The 23,764-nt window shown below is 44.3% G+C and overlaps 1 protein-coding gene across 3 annotated transcripts in view; it reads left to right on the top strand.

Annotated features, from left to right (window-relative positions):
- The window catches only part of arfgef3 (ARFGEF family member 3), a 51,191-nt gene extending 29,351 nt beyond the window's left edge, over nt 1–21,840 (top strand). For 2 of the 3 annotated variants that reach the window (XM_042226482.1, XM_005937010.3), the window contains exons 23-42: nt 561–694; nt 2,188–2,333; nt 3,270–3,449; nt 3,555–3,696; nt 3,791–3,913; nt 4,651–4,754; nt 4,845–4,989; nt 5,087–5,215; nt 5,298–5,474; nt 5,848–5,962; nt 7,253–7,355; nt 10,633–10,764; nt 11,035–11,165; nt 11,394–11,402; nt 11,899–12,117; nt 12,281–12,452; nt 13,564–13,665; nt 14,156–14,538; nt 14,626–15,109; nt 15,300–21,840. In XM_042226482.1, the coding sequence (XP_042082416.1) occupies nt 561–694; nt 2,188–2,333; nt 3,270–3,449; nt 3,555–3,696; nt 3,791–3,913; nt 4,651–4,754; nt 4,845–4,989; nt 5,087–5,215; nt 5,298–5,474; nt 5,848–5,962; nt 7,253–7,355; nt 10,633–10,764; nt 11,035–11,165; nt 11,394–11,402; nt 11,899–12,117; nt 12,281–12,452; nt 13,564–13,665; nt 14,156–14,538; nt 14,626–15,109; nt 15,300–15,491 (3,322 nt within the window). In that variant the 3' untranslated portion in view covers nt 15,492–21,840. The remainder of the gene's footprint in view (nt 1–560; nt 695–2,187; nt 2,334–3,269; nt 3,450–3,554; nt 3,697–3,790; nt 3,914–4,650; nt 4,755–4,844; nt 4,990–5,086; nt 5,216–5,297; nt 5,475–5,847; nt 5,963–7,252; nt 7,356–10,632; nt 10,765–11,034; nt 11,166–11,393; nt 11,403–11,898; nt 12,118–12,280; nt 12,453–13,563; nt 13,666–14,155; nt 14,539–14,625; nt 15,110–15,299) is intronic. The other variant, XM_042226483.1, reaches the window with a different exon arrangement.
- The last annotated feature ends 1,924 nt before the right edge of the window (nt 21,841–23,764 follow it).

Genomic DNA, 23,764 nt, shown 5'->3' with positions numbered 1-23,764 from the left:
TGTGTGTGTGTGTGTGTGTGTGTGTGTGTGTGTGTGTGTGTGTGTGCGCTATGACACACTTTCTTTGATGAGTCATTTGGTATTTGGACCCTAAATGTAAAAGTGAGAACATTGTTTTGTGCTTGTTGTTACTGGACCGACACTCAGGATTAGAGTGAGACTGATGTCCTCACACATGTACAAACATGTATGCATATGTGCGCGTGCCACTTGTTACGGCTCGCACACGGCCGCAGTAACTGTGGACTTGTTTGCGTGTTCATTCCAAGGATCATCTCTTACATAACCAGTTATCTGGGCTGCTTTTAGGATCGTATATTAAAAAAAAATTCCCCCTGATCTTTTGGAACAGATGGACTGAACACATTTACAAGCTCAAAGTGGCGACAACCATAGTAAATACTGCTGCACAGGGCTGGCCTATATGTGCTTAGAGGGCAGTGAACAGGGAGGCTTTGCAAGTATTTCAGTGTAGGATGTAAACTTGCATGGCAGCGTTGCTTTACCTTTGCACTGTAGACGTTCATGTGAGTGTATGAAATGCTTTCTGTGTGTTTCAGGTTATTTGAAGAAGGGGCCACCAAACTAAACCTGGTTGGTCTGGTTGGTTTCCTGCAGCAGCTCAGAAAAGCTTCTCAGTCTCAGCTGTTTGACTCTCCCACCGAGACTGGAGACTATTCACTGGCAATGCCAGGTACACACTTTGCATTCATTCAGTGCACATTATATTGACTGGCTGACTTTACTCTGACATCAAAACACACACACACACACACACACACACACACACACACACACACACACACACACACACACACACACACACACATAATGCTTCAGTAAATGCATGTGAGCACTCTGGGCAAAAGCCCCCACCCCACCCCTCACTCCATGCATGGGCTGACCATAGACTGTATAAAAAAGTTGGACATACTCAAGGAGATGCCACCAATTGGTTTTGGGCTCTACGTTCTGAAACGTGACGAGCTGCCATCACGTAGTATCTGGATAAAAGGCTGGGATGCTAAGCTATCAGCCAATAATTCCATTAGATTGGTTAGCAAGCTGCATCCATAAAGTGTACAGGTGCATCACACAGACACAAATACCTGCTCACTAATAAAAGTAACAGATTTAAAAAAATCATTATTACATTTTAATCATCAAACTGGAGTTTTTTGGATGGGCTGTGTGAGAGCAATTATTCTTTGTCAGATATTTGCATTCAGAAATCTTTCAGAAGGCACCAGGAGCGTGAATGCAGAGGTGCAGATGAGTGACCCAGTGAAACACGTTAAACAGTCGAAACTGTGTTTGCTTTAATAGCAGGTGAAATTGGCCAAGTTAAAAAATGGCTTCTCTTCACAAAGATTTTGGCTTCACTTCAACACAAATAAACCACAGACATCCATTTTTATTTAATGGCTACATTTTCTGCTTTTATTAAACACACCTAAAACAAATTCTGTTACATTTATTTAATTATTGACACACTTTTTTCAGACACACAAAAGAAAATTATCCAAAAAACCCCCCATAGAATTTGCATTTCTAGAGCAAACATGCAGTGTGGTCTGCAGTTCATACAAGCTGCTGCAGCTGTGAGAGGAAGCACAGACAGCCGTCAGCTCGAACAATGAAGAGACTCATACAGGCAGGGGATTCAGTTGTTCCCAGTCAGCTGTGTGCAAACAAAGTGGGAAACACACGGGGAGACAGAAGACGTCAAAAAGTCAGGAAAAAACTCAAAATTGGTCGTGAAACACAAAATGCACAACAAGCCAAAAAGACGTGTGCAGAAACAGGAGTCGTGTTATTCTTGACAATCACATTTGTTTTTTTCTAGATCGGAAATTAAATTTGTATTTAAAACATATTTCTCTACTGAATGTCTGAGAGGGATGTTCAGCTTTTACAGTTTTGTGTTTTGTGTTGTATCTGTGGCTCGATTATTTGTCACAAATTTAAAGTTTTCACAAATGATCCTTTAAACATCCTCGGTCCCTCCCTGTGCCCTTCTCGATCTCAGGCCTTGGCCACTGACCCAAGGGTCTGCATAATTGTGAACCATGCTGGGCATACCTTCTTCTCTTTCTTAATTAGTTTCCCTCGTGTGGTTAATTAAAGAAGAAGTACAGACAGGAGTAAAGCTCCGAGGCCTTTTTTGTGTCCTCTGCGTGTCTGTAGGAGAAGCCAAGTCAACGTTGGACCGGCGCAGCGCCCTCCATCTCTTTCGTCTGGGTGAGGCCATGCTGCGAATCGTCCGGAATAAGAACCGACCCCTTCTCCACATGATGAGGGCCTGGAGCGTGGTGGCGCCTCATCTGGTGGAGGTAGGATATTACCACCTTGTAAACAGTGTTTTATTTCTCTCCTTCTGTTAACTTCTCAACCTCTCAGTTGCGCAGTTGTGTAACTACAGAAGTTCTAATTGCTGCTCTCACACGAGTTGGAACTACAGACAAAGTCAACGTGTTTAAAAGACAAACAAAGCCAACAGTTTATCCATTCTGCCACATGTGAAATACGGGTTAATCAATCTTCTCCTTTTATGGAGATTTACTTCACAGCAGCAGCATCGCAGTAGTTCAGGCAGGTCTCAGTCTTCTGAGTTTGGGTCAACTATCTCACTGCACCTCAGGCTGCCTACATGCCTGCCTGTGTATCTCCAAGCCACTTTGCAACCCACCTCCAGCCCAGCTCCTCCTTTTAAGACAGGGGTCTTGAACTCCAGGCCTTAAAAGCCGGTGTCCTGCAGGTTTTAGATCTCATCCTGGGTCAACACACCTGAATCAAATGATTAGTTCATTACCAGGCCTCTGGAGAACTCAAGACATGTTGAGGAGGTCATTTAGCCATTTAAATCAGCTGTGTTGGATCAAGGACACATCTAAAACCTGCAAGACACCGGCCCTCGAGGCCTGGAGTTCAAGACCCCTGTTTAAAGGTGTCTCTAACCTGATCAGTGTCAAATCTGTTATCACTAATGTCTGCTTGTTCCGTGCTGTGTCTTACTGCTGCTGTTATACTTTCTATGTCTGCACATGGAAGAGTGAAGGGCTCCCACAAAACTGTGACTGCACACAGAAATGAATCTTCTTTGGATTGTAGCGGCTCTGAAATGAAGTTGTGTAACATCTGTGTAGACCACCTTCTGTCTCGCACAGTGGTTTTCCTTTTTTTTTTTAGCTCGGTACACTTCAGGCACAGAGAGAATAAAAGCTTTGATCTGAGGCTCTTTAAACACAAAGTTTTTGTCGTCATCACAGGCTGCGTGTCACAAAGAGCGCCACGTATCCCAGAAGGCCGTTTCCTTTATCCACGATGTTCTCACAGAGGTGCTGACGAGCTGGGCGGAGCTTCCACACTTCCACTTTAACGAGGCACTGTTCAGGCCTTTCGAGCACATCATGCAGCTGGAGCTCTGCGACGAGGACGTTCAGGACCAGGTGGAGTCGGATCTCAGTTCCTCAAAACAACCAAATCAGCCAGCGTTGTTCCGGGCTGTGCGTTCAGTTTGCCAAACAGTTTTTCTCGGGTTTGTCTCCCTGCAGGTAATAACATCGATTGGAGAGCTGGTGGAGATGTGCTCTCCTCAGATCCTGTCAGGGTGGAGGCCTCTGTTCAGCGCCCTCAGGACAGTGCACGGTAGCAAGACTGACACCAAAGACTACCTGCTGGGAGAATACTCCATGGGTATGTCTAACAAACTTTTTTCCAAAGTTTATCAGCAGAAAGATTTTTACTGTAAATCTGAGTTTCCTGCTCTCGTCTTATTGTCTTCCTGCAGGGAAGTCTCAGGCGCCGGTGTTCGACGTCTTTGAGGCGTTCATAAACACAGACAACATCCAAGTTTTTGCCAACGCTGCCACAGACTACATCATGTGTCTCATGAAGTTTGTCAAAGGATTAGGTTTGTCTCACTAATGTGTGCGTGCTATTTTTCATTTCAAGATATTACTTTTCAAGCCTTTTGGGATTTTACTTTTCCCGGGATCAGGCTATGTATTTATCTCTTTATTAGAAGCTCATAACATGCAAGTACATTTGGTATTTATGTCACAGTTTAATACATCAGGAGAGCGGATTTATGCATCTGCAGATGCTGAGTGCTTCAGTTTTCTGCAGACATTTAAGATTTGAGAATTTATGTTGATATGTGCTATTATTATTTCTTTTATTTATCAAAAAAGGCCAAATGCACAAATGCACGGGAAGTACTCGTGCATAAATATGTTCCTGTACATCATTAAAATGTTTTACAAAAAAGCACCAAGAGGACACACAAGACACAAAAGCTACTTTTTTGTTTTTAAAATCCCAGTTATTCATAATTCCTAAACAATGACTGGGAAGCAATTTTTCTTTTAGAAAGAAAGGTACTTCATGGTTTTTAGAAAAATCGTCACCATCAAAAGCTTTAAAACCTCACAGAAGGAGAAAGGAGCAAACACGGTGCTGATGACAGTGAGTGGGAGGCGAGCAGCGAGTCAGTGACAAAAACAAGAAAACAGCACCGCAGAAAAAGCGATCCTGTGTTTCTCAGAGACACGTTCTCTCTGAATGACTCGAAACAACTACAGTGTCATCCAAGTGTTTTTTAAAGCTGACCTTTCAAACTCCGGAGAACTTTTATGCTTTTCCGTGCAGGAGAGGTGGACTACAAAGAGATTGGCGACTGCGTTCACGCGTCAGGTTACAGCTCCACAGACCTCTGCCTGCCTGCTCTCGACTACCTCCGCAAATGCTCGCAGGTGGAAGCTCCACAGATATAAAGTGAGAGCATATTTTTAAGATTTTTCGCTATTATAAAAAAGAAACCGTGTTTTGCATTTGATTGACAGCTGCTGGCAAAGATTTACAAGATGCCGTCTAAGCCGGTGTTCCTGGGTGCGCGGCTCGCCAGCCTGCCGATGAGATCGCAGGAACGCTCGATCAGCAGCGAGGACGGCATGGACTGTGTCCTCCAGGAGTTCGATGACGACACAGGTTTCACTTTGCTCCTCTCTGTGCTTCACGGTCTTTGTCTAAGAATCCTCCTCCTTTCTCTCTCGTCAGCGCATTTTTGTTGTCTCATGTCCTGCAGGCCTGATCCAGGTGTGGATTTTGTTACTGGAGCAGCTCACTGCAGCCGTGTCAAACTGCCCTCGACAGCACCAGCCTCCAACGCTGGAGCTGCTCTTCACTTTGCTCAGAGAAGTCACCGCAGTGCCAGGTGATAAACTTAAACACAATCCAAAGAAGAAGAAGACAAAACCTACAAACAGCCGGGATGTAACCTGATCTCACCTCTCCAGGTCCAGGGTTTGGCATCTTCGCTGTCATCCAGCTGCTGCTTCCTGTGATGTCACTGTGGCTGCAGCGTAGCCACGGTGACCACTCTTATTGGGATGTGGCGGCAGCGAATTTCAAACACGCAATCGGCCTATCCTGCGAGCTGGTGGTGGAGCACGTCAACAGTTTCATACACTCAGGTTGGTGGTGTGCGTTTCCCTCTGTGACCTCGCGCGTTTCGTCTTCTTTAATCGTCTTCAAGTTAAGAGCAAAGCATGCTGGGAACTTTGCATTTCTAAGCTTTCATGTAAATATTCACTGAAAGATTTGACCCGTGGTGCATTAGCACAGTCAGGTGCGCTGTCACAGATCTGATGGACTGTTATTGTTTCTCTGGCGTATAATGTGCTTGTTCTCTGAAGTGAAATGGAGCAGAAGTGATACCGTGTTGTTCCACTGTCCTCCTCTTTAGTCAGATTAAACTGCACCCCCACCCTGTGTGCTCACAGGCTCTGTTGTGGTGTTTGTGTGTGTGTGTGCACGTGTGTGTGTTTCTGCCGTCACTTCCTGCAGATATTGGTTACGAGTCACTGATCAACCAGATGCTGAAGGACCTCTTCAAGCTGCTGGTGGCTTGCGTGTCTGAACCTGCAGAGACCATCTCCAGAGTGGGCTGTTCCTGCATCAGGTGACCACACATCTGGCAGTTACACACCTGTCGCCACAGTGAAATCAAGTGTGAAACCTCTTTTCAATTCAGGTTGTCTTTCTCTGTTTTGGGTGGATTGTTGGCTGAGTGAGCGCTTCAGTGGTGGACGCTCGTCCTAAACAAGGATGACGTTTCTAAAAATGAGGTGCAGCTAGAAGAAAGGTGGACGATTCGTGGAACTATTTTTAAATCCTGGTAGAACTGCAACCACATAAGCTAGCGCAATCATTATATTGCATTTGGAACCAGATGAGTTGTACTTGCATCACATGCATTCAGCTTGTCCCAGCTCGTGGTTTCCTTCCACATATGGCTCTGCGGATTATCGCATGTCCGCAATTACCATTGAAAACTGGAAGTGACGCCTTTTTTGTGGGAGATGTAGTTTCTATCAGGGCCTTTCAAAGGTTTCCTGGTGTTTTTCAAAGTCGTGTTTGACTTTATGCCTTTCTGTGTCGTTTCTGGGAGGCTTAGAACTTAAATTTCACTGTTGGAAATCGTTTATTTTGAAGCACACGCTGTTTCTTTGCAAATTTTGCACAATAATGCAGCAGGCCAGTGTTTTTTAAATCCTGCCTCTACTCCTGTGACGACGTCTACACCGTCTCTGGGGCATGCCACCCTGTTTGTTTTGTTTTGTTAGGGCACTTTTGCACATGCAACACCTGCCATACACGAGACAACTGCTTTACATCACTGATACAGACTCACACACAGTTTTGTACGCTTTCCAAGGTTGTGTGAGGAAATCGATAGTGGCTCTTTTCTTCTCATCATTATTGTTTTTCATCTGTCAGTGCTCGAGCCGACTTACTCTACTTTTATCTTCACATTTACTCAAATGGTTGTTGTGTTTTGTTGATAGAAGATGTGGTTGTTTTGTTTGTAGTACCAAGTGTGAAATAAATAAAAATGAAATGAAATGAAAATTAAACATTTACTCAAATCCTCGAGGTTTCCATACTAATCACAAATATGACGTTTTTACAGACTCACACATTTGGACTTGTGTGAGTCTCTCTCGTTTTACGTCTTGATTACGCAGAAACAAACATAAAAGGTTTGCAAACTTTCAAGGACTGCATTAGACACTAAGACTTTGTTAGTTTTGCTACTCGAGCGGTTTATTCGCAGCAACAGAATTGTCAAATCAAACAATGTCAGGTGTGTTTTGTAGCACTTTAGAAATTGATTTAAAAGGTATTAAAAGATATAGCTTAGTTTATTTTCTGTGTGATCAGTCCACGGTTGTTCTGCGTCTCTCTCCAGGTACGTGTTGGTCACAGTGGGTCCAGTGTTCACAGAAGAAATGTGGAGGTTGGCCTGCTGCGCTCTGCAGGACGCGTTCTCTGCCACGTTAGAGCCGGTCAAGGTACGTGATGAAATGCAGATGTCAGGTGGTACAGCACCTGGATACAAGTGACCTGGACAGCCCGCTGCAGTAAACCACATAATCCATCCCCAGTTTGAAGCCGCTTGTCCAGACAGAAGTAATCTGAAAGCAGTTAATACCATCACAGTGCTGGGATTCCAATAACCCCATTTAACCTGCGGTGTGCATTATATACTCGCCATCACAGTCCTGCAGCTGTGAGCGATCACTCTTTGTCTCCTCGCAGCAGGAAGGAAACTGCTCTCCTTTCCTTTTTGGTGTCAACCATCCTTGACTGAGAGGTTCAGTTAGATATTATCTGTTTTTTGGATTCTGCAGCTCTTTTGTCTGAATTACCTCAAATGTAGTGTTTTATTTGGATCCGTCACTTGTAGCTGTTCTTCTTTATCAGTACTGCACAATGAGGCACCATTCAAACCACAAACGTTCCCAGCTTTCATGGATGAATATAGTCAGAACTGATTTCTTTCTAAATGTTCTTTTATTTTATTTTTAAGACTAATTTTACTTATAATTAGAATTAAGTACAGTGTGGCTTTTATGTGCAATATAAATCCTTTTTTTAAGCGTTGACTTCTGCGAACGAAACCTAATCCTTATCGATCTCATGCTGGGGCGCGGTGCAGCCCCTTGGTTCATCTTCTGTCTGAAATCAGCTGATTTAGCTTCCTTCCTCTTACCTTTAAGTCGTCTTTCTCCTGCGGGTGAGTGAGGCTGCTGCTCTCAGAGCCACAGCTTTGGACCTGAGCTCACCACATTAGTGATTTCTGTGCTTCTTTACACATCGAGCTGAGTGTGAGACTGGGTGTTTGGACCAGTCTAAACCTGAGGTTTTTGCTTTCAGTGATTACTCGTACCTGCACTGATCTTATTATTTGAAACGTTTAAATATCACGTAGAAATATGACAGAGAATAATGGTTCCTTTTTAACAGTCTTCTCTGTTTCACTTTCTAATAATGCAACATGTCTCTGCTCGTTCTAGCTTCTATTATTGATACGAGTTCCCTTTGTTGGAACGATATGGCTTCTTTCACCTGCTCAGTAGGCGCTCCTTGAGTCATAGCAGTCCTGTTTGGTCTGTGTAGTCTACGTCATCTCTCCAAAAATAGCCAGTGCGCAAAGCTAAACAGAAGAAGAATCGACTGAAAGCTGAAAGCGAGCTCGATGTTTGTCTCACAATCAGTTTCCTCCTTTCGCTCGTTAAATGTTCTACCAGAACATGCAGTGGTCTGTTTGAGACAACCTGCCAGCCCGCTCAGCTTTAATGAAAAATTTGTGTTAATTTGTTGACGATGGCTCAGTACCTGCTGAGTGCATGTGTGAGCCTGCAGATTTAGAGCCTCAGCGGGGAGCCGACTCCTGCTGGTCCCTTTCACTTACCAAGGGAACCGCCGCTAACCCCGAGTGTGCGTGAGTGTTCGGCAGAGGTGACATGGACGAGCACTTTGTTATTGGATGTCGTGTTCCTGCAGTTCTGAGCCAGCTGCCTGCCTGACATCTGCTAAGCAGCTTTAAAGATTAGAGCCACATCTGTCTGTGTGTGCGTGCGAGCCTGTATTCATATCTTTGTGGATACTAAAAATGGAAATTTACTATATTTATGGGGACCAAAATCCTGGTCCCCAAAAGTTTTACAGGCATTTATGAGACTCAAAATGTGTTTTTAGTGACAGGGTTACAGTTAGGTCGTGGTTAGGTTAGGGTAAGGGGCTAAGGAAAGCATTATGTCATTTAGATGTCCCCGAAAGATATGAATACCTGACGTGTGTGTGTGTGTGTGTGTGTGTGTGTGTGTGTGAGTGTGTGTGTGTGTGTGTGTGTGTGTGTGTGTGTGTGTGTTAGTCAGGCTGAGATGGTGTGGAGTGGATATACTGGACAAAGGTTGTTGAATGTGCCAAACAGGAGGAAAAGAAAAAGTCATGAGGGAAGATTCAGGGATGCAGTGACGGAGGACATGCAGAGGGTTGGTGTAACAGAGGAGGATGCTGGAGGGGGAGATGGAGGCAGAGATCTGCTGTGGTGGCGCTTAAAGGGAGCAGCTGTAAGAGGAAGTAGTTTTCTAGAAAATACAAGATAGTAAAATAAAAATGGTCCAACTGGGCTGGGAGAGCGAGGTCTCAACAGTCGAAAATGAGAGGATGGATAGAAACAGATCTGATTGACTCTTTGTGAGGGGGTTTAACATTATCATGCTGAGCAATGCGCTTTGTGTATTTAGGTCTAATAGCCCTTTATATAACAATATTTGCTGAAGCAGAGGCATCTTAAAGCATGTTGCTAATGTCACATATGGAGCTGTGACCTCCTGAAATACTTCGGTGTCTATAATTCCTGATGCAATACGTTTGTTTAAGCCCTTGAATAAAATGTGAACCTGTCAGTTCAATCATATTTATCTATTTGACTTGAAATCCAGTGTAAAAAAAATGACAATTTTTACATGATATCACACGTATAACAGCACACTGAAAACCAGTGCAGCTGATCTCGTTGGCTCAGATTCATACTAATCATTAGCTCTGAAACAAGCAGAGGGCTCCACGTCTTTGTAAAATACGCACTTTGCCTCTCAACGTTATTTCTAACCTCAGTTAAAACTTCTTTCATTTCCGTCCCATCTTACAGAAATATTGAAGGAAGAGCAGAGAAATTCCAGACATTTAAATCATATGTGACTGTAAATGAAATCCTGAAAAATGCATAGAATCATATTATGTCTGTAGGACAGTTGGTAACATGCAGCTTATGCTATGTAGACATCGGTCCTTAATGTGTAGCTTATGCTCTCAGACATATGAACACGTGGCCTTTGACTGGCTTTTAGGAAAAGCTGCTTTTGTTAAAAAGCATTCAGGTCACAGCTGATGTAATGTAATAAACGCTGGCCATACATGTTATTGAGAGACCGACTGTCACCTGAAATATACCATATAACACAAAACCCGACTGGTGTATGAAGGAAACAGTATGATATTTCCTATAAACAATAGAAGCTGTGCTCCTTGATTAAACACACAGACTGAAAGGTTCATCCTCATTCAGCCAGAGTTTCAGGAATAATGTGCTGTAGTCTCTTCCACAGTATTCCAGTGGAAGAATGAATTTTCTGACGGATCTTCTTCTGGTTTCAAACCTGATTCAGCAGATTTCACTTCCAAGGAGCCAGAGGTTCCTTCAGCGTGACAGCTTTTAGATCGCAAAAGTCTGTGTTTCCCATTTAACCCACACCAGTCTTCCCTGTTTTCTCTCTGCAGAACCTTCTGGCGTGTTTTCACAGCGGCTCGGACAGCTTTTCTGGAGACGCCTGCGAGGTGAAGGTGGCGGCTCCTTCTCATTCACCGTCAGCCGAGGCCGAGTACTGGAGGATCAAAGCTATGGCCCAGCAGGTCAGTGTCACTTCACGTGGCTTCGCTGTGGCTTCGACCTCCAATCGAGAGTCTAGACAGGAAAAAAATCTCCCATCATCCTGGAGTTTGAAATGTCAGATCCTGAAGTTGAAGTTGTACATAAACTTGTATTTTATCACTTAATACTTACAGAGATCCATCGTGGTAAATGAATATAAACACACGTGTATGGGTAATCTTTCTTTAAGCCTGTCCTGTGGTTTTAACTGTCTGACCTGAGCTTGTCCGCATGTCCCGTTTCTATCCCAGGTCTTTATGTTGGACACTCAGTGCTCCCCTAAGACACCCAACAACAAGGAAGGCTTTGAGCACGCTCAGTCCTGCGTCCTCATCATCGAGCTGCCGTCTGACCAGCAGTCCAATGGACACGCTCAGAAGAGGTGCACATCAAAGCTGTGATCACATGGGTGGTTTATTACTCGTCTGATTGGTTTACATTTCTTAACGAGGCTCTGAAGGTGCTGCGTGTTTTCAGTTAGATTTAGGTTTAAATGTGCCTCCTTCTGTGGTCTGTCCTCTTATGTGTGCTCTGTCAGTGACTGTGGGGGAAATGTGCTCTCTGAAGTCCACTAACTCTTTGCGCTTGTCTTTCTGCTGCTGTGTTAAAGGAAAATTGGGTAAGGCTGTTCTCTGTGTGTTCATCAACAACCATTTAAAAGTGTGACAAATGCCCACACGAGGCATGGACAGCATGATCGCCAGTGTTAATCTTAAATGAGCTGCACGATGCACAGACAAGTATGCAGTGGCTGATTAGATGTAAACCAAAAATAAAGTTGTAATTAATGCAGCACTCAACCATCTGCACTCAGTCAGCTTCTCGCTTGCAGCTGCATCAACGATACAAGTTTAAGAAGAAGAAGCTCTCCTTGTACATTTGCACTTCTTCACGTTACACCGCAGCCATATTGTGCAGCTCTGTCATTTACATGTTGCACCTGCATCTTTATCCTTTATCCTCTTTATTCATTTGTTTAACATTACAGTGATGCTACAACAGATAAATGAACCATGACTGGAAATGCATCAATGTGTTCAGTGAAATCTTTCTTTATTATGAAGGATTCTTTTTTAAATAAGTAACTGAATGTATGTGATTCGACTGATGTGCAGGATCCCATTCAGGACCATCGTGGTGAGCCTGCTGTCCCACCAGGTTCTGCTCCAAAACCTCTCTGACATCCTGCTGGAAGAGTTTGTAAAGCAGCCTGAAGGTCACGAAAGGGTCACACCTGTGACCTCTGACCCCAGTAAACCCACGGCAGGCTTCCTGCGCTACATCTCTATGACGAATTTAGCCATAATTCTGGATCTGCTGCTGGACTCGTACAGGTTACTGCAGCAAAACATGTCACATATGCAGATGGCAGTGTAGTGTTGATACTGAATCCTGCTCGTTTCCAAACATAGAAACAAAACAAGTTATTTTATATTCATGCTTTTTATAATAATGTCAATCAGCTTCAAATGCAGCTGAAAAATCTGTTGTGTGCAGGACGGCGCGGGACTTTGACACTCGGCCGGGTCTGAAGTACCTGCTGATGAAGGTGTCGGGTGTTTGTGGAGCAGCCAATCTTTACCGCCAGTCAGCCATGAGCTTCAGCCTGTACTTCCAGGCCCTGCTGTGTGCCATACTGAGCCAGGCAGACAGCATGACTGCACAGCAGGTGGAAACCAGTCAAGTTAATAATGTTCTTGTATGTTTTTGTCACGCTGCTAATACAGCGCATCCAGATCCACACACTGAGGGGCACAAACATTGTTCCAGGCTTTTGTAGCTTAGAAGTAGCCAACAATTAGCAACCACACTGCAGCTCTTTTATAGTTTCACAGGGACCTGCTGTCACTTCTAGAGCATCGCTAATGCGTTCAGATGATTTGGGACAAAATTTTGTTATGGTAAAAGCCACAGAGAGTTATCACCCGAGTGGTCACTTCCACTCAGCTCTACAAAGCCTTATCACTTATTTGAGCTTATCGTTTCACAGCTCAGTTCACTGTTCCAGTTCACTCTCACTGCTGGAAACTGTTTTTCATTATCCCACCTCGTGCTGCTGCTTAGCACCAAACGCACACAGTTAGAAGGTAACTGGTGAAAAGTTGGACCAGAAGGTTCAGACGCACGCCCAGCAAAACGACCAACACCAGCCAGGCCGCCCTGTTGATCATATCACTTCTAAAGGAGCCAAATGCACAAGTTGTTTTTGATTCGCTGACAGTCATTTCATAAACACATTTTGTAACCATGACCTGTAAATAACATTTAAACCACTGATGTAGAGCTGAATTTAAAATCGGTGTCATGGCGCGCTGCATGGGAGGAACGGAGCTGAGCAGGCAGTGAGCTGGACGCCTGCCCAGCTTTTATTTTGGAACTTTTTTCAAACATGTCTTGGACGAATGTTCATGAAACGATTTTTCACTGTGCAGGAAAACATCTTCACATATACAATGTTTCTTGATTTCTATGATTTTCTTTTGCTGGGATTATTTAAATGCACAGCTCCAGATTTAAAATGCACTTTTGTGTATTTGGTAGGTCGAATGAAAGAAGCGCGGAGCAGGTATTTGATATGTCTGGAGGAACGATGTTCACAAAAATAACATTTTCATTTCATTTATTATTTTTTATTCTAATGCATATTTTACCAACCAGACACAGCAGTCATATTAACCTCTCAGCAGACACAGAATCACTGGTGATAACCGTCGTCACCGCTAACAGACGAGCTCGTCACTAGTTATCTGTTTGACATCTGAACCTGTCGCCGTGTTCAGGTAAAGAGGATCCTGTACGAGGAAGAGGAGGGGAGCTCAGACTCCTCTCATCCTGGTTCCGCCTCCTCGGAGGATGAAGACATATTTGAAGAAACCGCACAGGTAACACATGCACACATGCACACACACATGTTGGGTATTCATATCTTGTGGGGACATCTAATTGACATAATGCTTTCCCTAACCATCAAAAATGAATGCCTAACCCTGAGCCTAAACCTAACGATAACCCAACTGTAACCCTGACGCTAAAATCACATCTTGAGTCTCAAAAATGCCTTCAAACTCGTGGGGACACTTTTGTCCTCACAGGTGACTGTTGGTCCCCACAAAGATGTGTAAACAGGTACACACACACACATACACACAGCTTCTGATTGGCAGCGTTACTGTAAAGAATTGTGAAACACTCAAATGTGATGAGAGGCCACTCAGAGGGGCTGACAGGTGACCTCAATCTAGAATTAAAGCAGCGGCCTTGGATTAGTCGTGCTGCTGCTCTTTTCATCCATTATTCATTTTTTCTCTTCAATCCTCTGAGGCTTTTCTAAACTTTTGACCCTCCTCGTAATATTTGTGTCTTATCTGGCAGGTCAGCCCCCCTCGCGGCCGGGATAAGCGTCACCCGTGGCGAGCTCCAGTCCCTTCACTCAGCGTGCAGCCGGTGGGCAGCGCCGACTGGGCTTGGCTGGTCAAGCGGCTCTACAAGCTGTGCGTGGATCTGTGCAACAGCTACATTCAGATGCACCGCGACCTGGAGAGCATGCTGGAGGAGACTGCTCTGCTGAGGGGAAGTGCAGGAGGAGACCATGTGTTCTTCCTGCCTCTCTTCCAGTCCGAGACTTCGACCCCGACCTCAGCAGGCGGGCTTTCAGCGAGGGAGACGCCCTCAGAGGAAGGCGGGTACAGGTGTCAGACGACAGACGTGAGCTCAGCGTCACCGGGGGACACACCGACGCCAAGTCCAGGATTCAGGTTGGAGATCACGCATATTAATGTGTGCTTTGTGAAGGCTGTTTAGTCAACCGTCATATAAAAGCTGCCGCTCTCCTCTCCCCACAGCTGCACAGGCAGTCTGTCCAGTCAGTTCCGGACTGGATGCGAACGGAGGGACTCCAACATAACAAGCAGCTCGGTTGGAGGGATTCCTGGCAGCGCTGGCCCGGGAAGGAGAAAGGAATGGTGGGAAAGTGCTGGAAACAAGCTATACACCATTGCCACGGACAGAACGATCAGCAAGCTGATGATGGAGTATAAACGCAGGAAACATCAGCAGCAGCAGCCGCAGCAAAGCCACGTCAACCTGTTCATGAAAGAGCAGGGCCGGGCGGCGGCAGGAGGAGGCGGCATCGGGGAGAGGAGGGGCCCAGTAGAGCCGCAGAGGCCCCCGCAGAGGCCTCAGCAGCTGGTGGACCAGCAGGGGCCCTCTCTGAGGCACTCGGTTAGTGCGGGGCCGGAGGTGCTGAGGCAGGAGAAAAGGCCGCGGTCGGGGTCCACCATCAGCTCCCACAGCATCTCGCTGAGAGACTCTGAGGCTCAGATACAGGCGAGTGTGTGTGTGTGTGTGCGGGTGTGTATTCATATCTTTGTGGGGACCAACAGCCTCATGTGGACCAAAATCCTTGTCCCCACAAGTTTGAAGGTCCCTTGTTTAAACCCTCTCGTATAAGGAAAGTTGGGTAAAAGTGAGGTCTGCATCTGCTTGTGAACTGATGTCTGTGTTCCTCCCTCTGCAGGCCTGGACCAACATGGTCCTGACCCTCCTGAACCAGGTCCTCCTACTGTCTGACTCCTCATTCCTGGCGCTCCAGCCGGCACTCTACCCCTGCCTCAGCCAGCTCTCCTGCCACGTGACCGACGCCCGCGTTCGCCAGGCCCTGCGCGAATGGCTGGGCCGGGTCGGCAGACTCTATGACATCATTCTGTGATGTCGCAGCGATGAAATGCAAAAGCAGCGGCCGGAGGCTGCAAAGTGTCGGTCAGTGAGGGACATAAACAGATGAAATCAGAAATGCTGCCGTAGATTTTAGGAGCTGATCGATGGTCCTCGCCAACATTTTGTTGTCAGGCAGTCATTAAGTGACATCAGTATGAAGGATTTGTTTCCTGATGAAGGATACGGTATGAGGAATAAAAATGTAACAGGCTTCTCTATATTATTTGAAATGTTTCTCAGTAAATGTGCCGTCTGTGCTCTTGTTACTCGGTTGAACTGTTTCCTGAACCCTGAACAGTGCAAAGAAACAAACACGGAGCTCTTAAATGTCATCTATGAGTTCTCAGTTTTTGAAGACTGATTGGCCGAATCCTAATTTTGGTCCAGCATTGTCATAAAGTCTCAACACGACAATCACAGAGGCTTTTGATAATATTTCCTCACCCTCGTGCTTCATTCGTGTCAGTGACTTCCAGGGGTTTTTGACACCCATGAAGAAGCAGCCATGTTTACATTCTTTGCATTGTTGCATCTCTTCATACGCTCGTCTCTATAACCTCTGTCATACTCTGTCACCACATACACGTTGTATTGCTCCGTAGCGCCACAGGTGGTCCAAACAGCTCTCCCCGGTGCCTGTTTGGATGCTTTAATCCTTTTTACAACCTGCTGCAAATTTACTTCCAGCTCATTTTTTACTCCCTTTTCCACAAACCCACATTGTATCCAGATGAGATTAGATGATGAGAGAACTGCCTGCTGGCTCTTTGGGAGGGGGCGTGTAGGGAGCTAGAAGACAAATGGTAGCGATGTATTCAGTGACGCCTGCGCTGTTGCTGCAGCAACTCTTACAGATGGTCTGGTGATGTCTGGGCACACAAATCCCATCTGATCACTTGCAAATAACAGCGCAGTCCTAAAGGTCCTATTTGAGAAACAAATCTGATTTGCCTGCTGTCTGAATAAAGCCCATGTCTCAGCTCAGCAGGTTTCTGAAAATCTCCACAGTGCTGAAGACGGGACCATAAACAAGCCAGTGAAATCCTGGAGATCACAAAGGTTCAGCTTAGAACTTTATTTTTATCCTGTTTTCCTTCTCAGAGTTCAGAGCGAGTGCTCATTGATCCTGATCACATGTGGCTCAGAGGTCTGTTTAAGCCTTCTGACATGAGTATTAATTATTTTAATCAAAGACGGCGCTCGGTGTGTGTTTTGATGTTTCATGCCAGCCGCATGTTCTTTTTCATATCATCTATTTATGCAACTATTTATTTGAAATATTTACTGTGTTGATAATATTTTTTTGCATATATGTGCTTGGAGCCTATTGGCTGTGACTGAAGGGGAAACCCTGAGTCTGACCCCACTGTCAGTGTTTCACCCCCCACCCCACAGGGGAAACCTGTATCCTTAAGCTTTTCCAACAGTGTTGCTAATAGAGAGCAGGGGTTGGTGACAAAGCTGCTTAATGAGAGCATCGTGTTTAACATCATCAGTAACTCATTTTTAAGTGACCAAAGAATTTCAATCGCCAAACGGAGGATTCACAATGTCTTTTGTATGGCGGTGCCTTCACCATGTAACGTGTCTCAGTGTGGTTATATATGTGCGCCGATAACTTTCAGGTTAAAGTGAATGTTTTTGTCCTGCATCTAAAACGATACAAGAAAAGTTCAATAATAATCAACACCTGTCCTTTCAGCTCCTTACTGTCTATGATATTTAAATAACAGTCTTATCATTATTACCCTCTTATCATCAGTCATTTCAAAGAATAATGCCACATCTCTCACCTGGAAACCAACAGATGGATGAAAGTTTTGCCATCAGGTGCGTTTAGATCACGGAGAAAGAAACGTACTCCGAGCACGGAGTCAGCAAACTGAATGAACGTGCATTATCTCACTTTCACTAGTCCAGTTTGCCTCGATGAGCTGTAACTCTGCTGACCTCCATTCATGTGCATTTCAGGACAGATTATGAATGAATGAATGAATGAAGAGAGTGCTGAACTGACGCTAACTTCAGCGGCTCGGCCCGTATCGAGGACAGGCGGGTGGGGCGGGGAGGGCGGCAGCATCTGATGCTCCTAAGAAGATTTACTCTCCTTTTTTCACCCACTTTGACTACAGCGGAGACTCTTTCAGTGTTATTTGCTCTCTCTTCACTTGCTTCCTCACTTTGTCGGTCGCCTCATTCTCTCCTTTGTGCCAGCTGTCACCTCCTCCCTGGCAGCAATGCTTCCACTGGATGTTCCAAAAAAGCAAGCAGTCAGTGCCAAGCTGGGTCCTAATTTGATGCTTTAAAGTCATCAGCTTTTCCTGCTTTAGAAGCCGGAAAATCTTAAATCAACAACAGAGTTTTAAAGCTCACTGTCTTTATTTAATACAGGCTGGAACCAGTCACTGAGATCTTAAACGACTGCTGTTTCTGTTGCTTTGCTTTAACATGTGTTTAATATTTATGTCATGTGGCTTCATTAGCTTTTGTTGCCACAGACGAGGCGTCGAGGAACCGGACAACTCTAAAACCAAAGTGATGCCAAAGAATTCTTGTTGAAGAACTCATTTTACATTTTATTGAGACGTGAATTTCTTAACTCCAGGGAGAGAAAAGGGAACAGCTGCTGGGTGTGGTTGTATACGTTTTGTCCCTCTTATGGGACAGCCTGTTAGGCTAGTGATACTGTAGGAGCCACAACCACACGGGCACGCATACTCTCAACTTTCTATTCTTACCCCCAGCTACAGGAACTATAACCCGTCATCCCCTGTGAAGGAGATGTTTGTGCCTGTCAGTCGGCCTCTGCTACAGTGAACTCATCTCTTTAACGTAGGTGAAGCTCAAAGACTATAATCCACCCCAGCACGTGGTGCTGCATTATTGTGGACAACTAATGCTACAACCAGACAGACTCTTCCTATTGGAATCCTTTTTACCTTAGACTAAAGTTATACTCTAACAAACAGCCGAGTCCCAAACAGTTGATTATGTTCTTTTGGACATAGTGCTGCTAGTTTCAGTCATTATGCAAATATAAGATTAAGGAAACCTGCAGTCAGCTGAGACTGAAGAAGTCACCTGGATGAGACGAAATGTCTCTCCCACCAAAAGACGTCCAGATGAACAGAATCAGCTTTTTGGGATTTACTCACCTGGATGATTGAGCGTGCATCAAGACAACCCCCTGGGTGCTTCATGGTTGATTTTTGCCACCCTATCACACACACACAAAACCTCCGCAGATGAAAAATGAAGCCAATGCTGCAGTTCTTCTTCTTCTGAGTCCTTGCAGACTGTGATTAAATGGCCCACTTACAGCAGATGTTTAAAGCCTGCCACAAAAGACTGTCTTGGTCTCTTGTTTGGTTCCCTCCCCGAGAGCTGCTCTGCATGGGGCGAAGACTTAAACGTTATTTGGGGATAATTAAGGACTCGACCGCTTTGATGCTGGTTTCACTTCCAGTAATTGGGAGTCACTGAGCCAGACCTCTCGCCTGTGCTGTTGGTGTCTTTCAAAGAATTTCCAGTGGAAAAAAAAAAGGATTTAGCTGTACAGCTTTTAATCTTAAAAGTCCTGCCAAGAGTCTCCTCCAGTTAAAAATCTCCCATCCTCCTTGCCTGTGAGGTGCAGAGTCCACTACAGGTGCACCTTGTTAATCAAGCACACTAGTGTATGCACTTCTGCGCTTCTGGCTCCACCTGCACAGAGACTGCTACGATGCTTGGTTTGAGGCTTCAGAATGTGAGTTTGCACGTTTTAAATGAGGTGGCTAAGTCAAATTTTTTTACACGTATTGTTGATGTGATTGTGTATTTCTGGACCTCAGCTCATCCATGAGAAACAAGAAAACATTAAACAAAATTCAGTTTTATTCTTTGTCTTTAACCCGAGCCCTGCATCATGATGCAGAATATCGACAGCATCGGTTGGAAGGTCGTGCTCTAATTCCGGCCTCCTTCTTGTGGGGCTGCTACGTTGCAGCATTAGCATGTCTCGCCACTCTGTTGTGTCTCAGCTGACTTTGCTGTCCCTCAGCCCCTCCCGGTGTCCCTGACCCGTCCCCATTTGTCCCTGTTGTTCGAGGGCGAGCAGCAACTGGACAGATGTTGTGGGCCATCAGTGTGATCAGCAATAGTGAAGGGAAAGGATTTAGTGGGTGTTAAAGCTGTGACAGTGTTTCCATCAGCTGATGTGTCAGCGTCATGCAACGACACCGCACCAGCAGTTTGTGCTGATGGCGCCCGTGCTCCTCTAGGTGTTTGCTCTGATTGGTTCTCTGCTTTCACTTTGCCCACGACATTATTTGTAACGCCGAGTCCAGAGATTAATCTTTTGTCTGCGTTTTTTACTTTTACAGCCAACGTACATTTGAAATGTTGAGCTGAGATTAAGAGGGCTTGAACCACAGTCGCTGTGGCTGCTGCTCAGTGCAGCTCATCGCCACAACAAACTTTATCTGCACTCTAAGCAGATTTGATGCTCTTGGGTAAACTCGCTGCTGACAAGAAGCTGCAAATCTGTCTACGTGTTCCACGAGTCTTTGTTTGATTCTAAGCTCTTATTGCTTTCTGATTCAAGATACCGACAAGCTCCTTCTTCTCTCCAATTCCTGGGAATTTGTAATATCGTTTCTACTATTGATTTACAGTAAAATCAACACATTGGTGACTTTATTGAGGGATTACTGATGGAAGAGGCAGTGCCTTACTGCATTCACTTTCCAGAGATCAGATTGAGACAAAAAAAAAAGAGAAAACATTGTTTGGAGAACTCAGTATACGTCTGAGTGATTTGGCTGACAGTTTAAAGACCGACTCCCTTGTTGGTCTCAGAAATGTACACATATCTAAGGCTTGAGCTTTCAGGGCATCTGGGTGATTGACTGAGAGCGTAGGAGTAAAAGCAGCTTTGATTATTCTGTCATTTTGTCTGACACGGATGGACAAAGTTTCTACGCAACCCAGACATCTGACACAGTTTCCACAGTGAAAGGTCATATGACAGAGGAAGTCATGAGAACATACAGAAACAGAAAAATATAAAAGAATAATCAAATAAAAGTTCTTAGACGTGTGCTTTGCAGAAATATTGTGTCGGTAAATGTTTGAATTTGATTAGTTTTTAATTTTTGATGGACAATCGTGGGAAAAGATTTGGGTTATGTGTTGCATTTTTTTTAAAAAAAATGCAAAGTCAGGCTTTATCAGGTTTTTGGGGCCGAGATGATGGTAAAGTAAAGAAGACAGCATAAATTTGTCTTTAAGTCCCGGCCATTAGAGCAGAAATGAGATTTGTTATTTTCCTCTGCGTTTGTTTTTATTTGGTTTCATTGCTCTGTCCTGGGACCTCCTCACTCTTCTGTGTGCATAGACAGAAAGCCAGAGTGTCTGTAACATCAGACTTGATCAATCAGGAGGAGCTGGGGTAGAGTGGGTTCCAAAGCAGCTTGCAGATATGCAGCAGATGTGGGTGCAGATAACACATTCAACTGACAAATCTGACACGGTGTGCTATTTATGCTGTTTGAGGAGTAATCAGGAGATGATCAGAAGGAAGAAAAACATAATTACTGCTCACAAAGACGAAGCCACTAATATGGTTTCTGGTGCTTCATTTAACCAGTCATTGGCCGTTGAAGTGTGCAGTCTTGCCACTGTGATATTTCCTGTGAAAATGTTTGCAGTTTCTTCTACACTGATGGAAAAGAGGTTAAACTGAACCAGATGTTGGCATCAACAAACTTGAAGCTGTCAGAAAAAGTGGATCTACTGTGTAAACTTGTGTTGATCTTATCATTTGAATCTGACATTAACCAAATGGTTGGTGTTTGATTTCATATCATGTGTTCCAGAGACCAGGTGGTCTACATATATTTTCTTTCTCTCATTGAAGATCAGTTATGGCTACTGTCTATAAATGCTTACAAAGTAAACAATCACCACCACAGAAAATGGTAAAAGGCTTTGTTTGACTGATGGTACAAATATAAAACACAACCTTGGGTGTCCCTGCAGGTGAAGGTGCAGAGTCTTTACGATGCGACTTCAGGCTCTCTGCTCATTCACTCAGGTTGTTTTGTCCGTTTGCTTCCTTCACTGACCTCAGATGCTCTGCTGCCCGACCTGTGAGCGCCGGCTCTGCTAATGTCGTGACTGTGATTTCTAAAAGTGCATTTTTTTCTGCTTTTGATATTAAAGAACAGCAGCTGTAAGATTTTCTCCTGGTGTTTCTAACCTGCTCTGGCTTCTCTCTTCTGTCCCGAGCGCAGCTGTGTAAGTGCTGTAAGTTGTAAAGTGCTTTCTCTGCAGGCTTGTCTGCTCCGTGTTGCAAATTAAAAGCAGTTTGCCCCAAATGTTTGGCATTGTGTTTTATATCTGATGATGATCAAATGCACTCCAAAGTTTGGATGTCTTCAATCCAATCTGAAAGTGATGATTTTAACAGTAAAAAGGATTTTCGTGCAGAATAAACAAAACCAGCTGTAATGTTTTAGTTACGGAGCTTAGGGGGATTTTTTGATTTTGTTATTGCTGACGGTTTGGCTTTGGTTCCATTTGCACATTGTTGGAGTCTGTGCGCTAAGCCGAGCTGACACACTGCGATTTGCTGAATACATGAAAGTGGTATTAGAGCTGTCCTTGCCAAAAGATCAAAACGGTTGGAGATAAATTATAGAACAAGGCTCACAAAATAGTGAAACCTGTTTATATATACGCTGTATGTTTAAGGTATATGCCAGAAGCATCCACTCGTCTGCCTTCAAACACATATGAACTTGACTGACATCCCATTCTTAACCCATAGAGTTTAATGGAAGGTTTGGGAATGTTTATGGGAATTTTTCACCATTCTTCCAGAAGTGCATTTGTGCGTTCAGACACTGATGTTGGACGAGAAGGCCTTGCTTGTATCAGGTTGAGGTCAGGACTCTGCGCAGGCCAGTCAAGTTCATCCACACCACGCTCGCTTATCCATGTCTTTATGGACCTGCTTTTGTGCACTGGTGCGCAGTCATGTTGGAACAACAAGGAGCCATCCCCAAACTGTTCCCACAAAGTTGGGAGCATGAAAATGTCCAAGATGTCTTGATAAGCTGAAGTATTAAAAAAAAACAAAACTTTTTTTTCTGGCAAACCCAAACCCCGACTCAGATTGGCAAACAGATTTGTGATTCCGGAGAACATGTCTCCACTGCTCTGGAATCTGCTGGCAGCAGGACCAATCACTTCCACTTTGTTATAACACCACTGACAACTGACTGTGGAATATTTAGGAATGAGGAAATGTCACGACTCGACTTGTTGCACAGGTGGCATCCTATTACGGCACCATGCTGAAATTCACTCAGCAGTCTGCCTGCAGAGGTGTTTTATACACCTCTGCTCACCGAAGGGATTGGAACAACTGAATTCAATGATGTGAATGGGCAAGTCAAGACTTTTGCCAATATAGTGTATTTGTGAGGATTATAAATGTGCCTCTTTTACCTTTCTAAGAGTAATATTAATTGGAACTAATACTGGCTGACCATATGAAAGCATGTGTCTTTTGCCTGAGACGGTCATACCATAACCAGGTGGTTTGCCTTCTTGCTGTAGTTGTTGTGGTTGTGACTTCAATTCTCCTAAACCTTTGTTTTACTGAAAATGAAATATTCATTCATTCATTTTGCATGTGAAAGCGTATTTTCTGCCTGGTATTTAGAAGAAAACAGATGATACCCCATCATTAAAAGACAGTTTCCAAAGTTACAGAGTCACATAAATCCATCCAAAAGTTACTTTCATTCAGTTTATATAGCGCCAAATCTCTACACTTGCCTCAAGGTGCTTTATTTTGTAAGGTAGAGACTGTATTGGTCCCCTTTTAGACCCATTTACTTTGAATACAACACAGCCACATACACAACTGTGTTGTGTGAAGAAGTTGCCCCCCCCCCCCAAAAAAAAATGTTAGTCTACCATTAATCGTCAAGGTCAAGGTAACTTTATTTATACCCAAAGGCAAGGTAAATTTGCTTTACAGAAAAATGACAGCATTTGGCATCCCTTTAAAAACACACATACCTAGTAAATATATAAAACTCACTGTGGCACATATATAGTAGTTTTGATATTTCGAATCAAAAACAGTTCTTATTTAATTCAGTGACAGCAACGGGGACAAAGCTATTTTTATAACGCTTTGTCCTACATCTCGGAAATAGAAACCTCCGTCCTGAGGGAAGAAGCTGAAATTCACCCCTTAGAGGATGGGAACCA

The sequence above is a fragment of the Haplochromis burtoni genome, unplaced genomic scaffold (genome assembly GCF_018398535.1).
Source record: "Haplochromis burtoni strain Fernald_Lab_line unplaced genomic scaffold, NCSU_Asbu1 Contig_214, whole genome shotgun sequence".
Classification (NCBI taxonomy): Eukaryota; Metazoa; Chordata; class Actinopteri; order Cichliformes; family Cichlidae; genus Haplochromis; species Haplochromis burtoni.
Note: the sequence above shows the minus strand (reverse complement) of the source record. Positions and strands in the feature narration are given on the sequence as shown.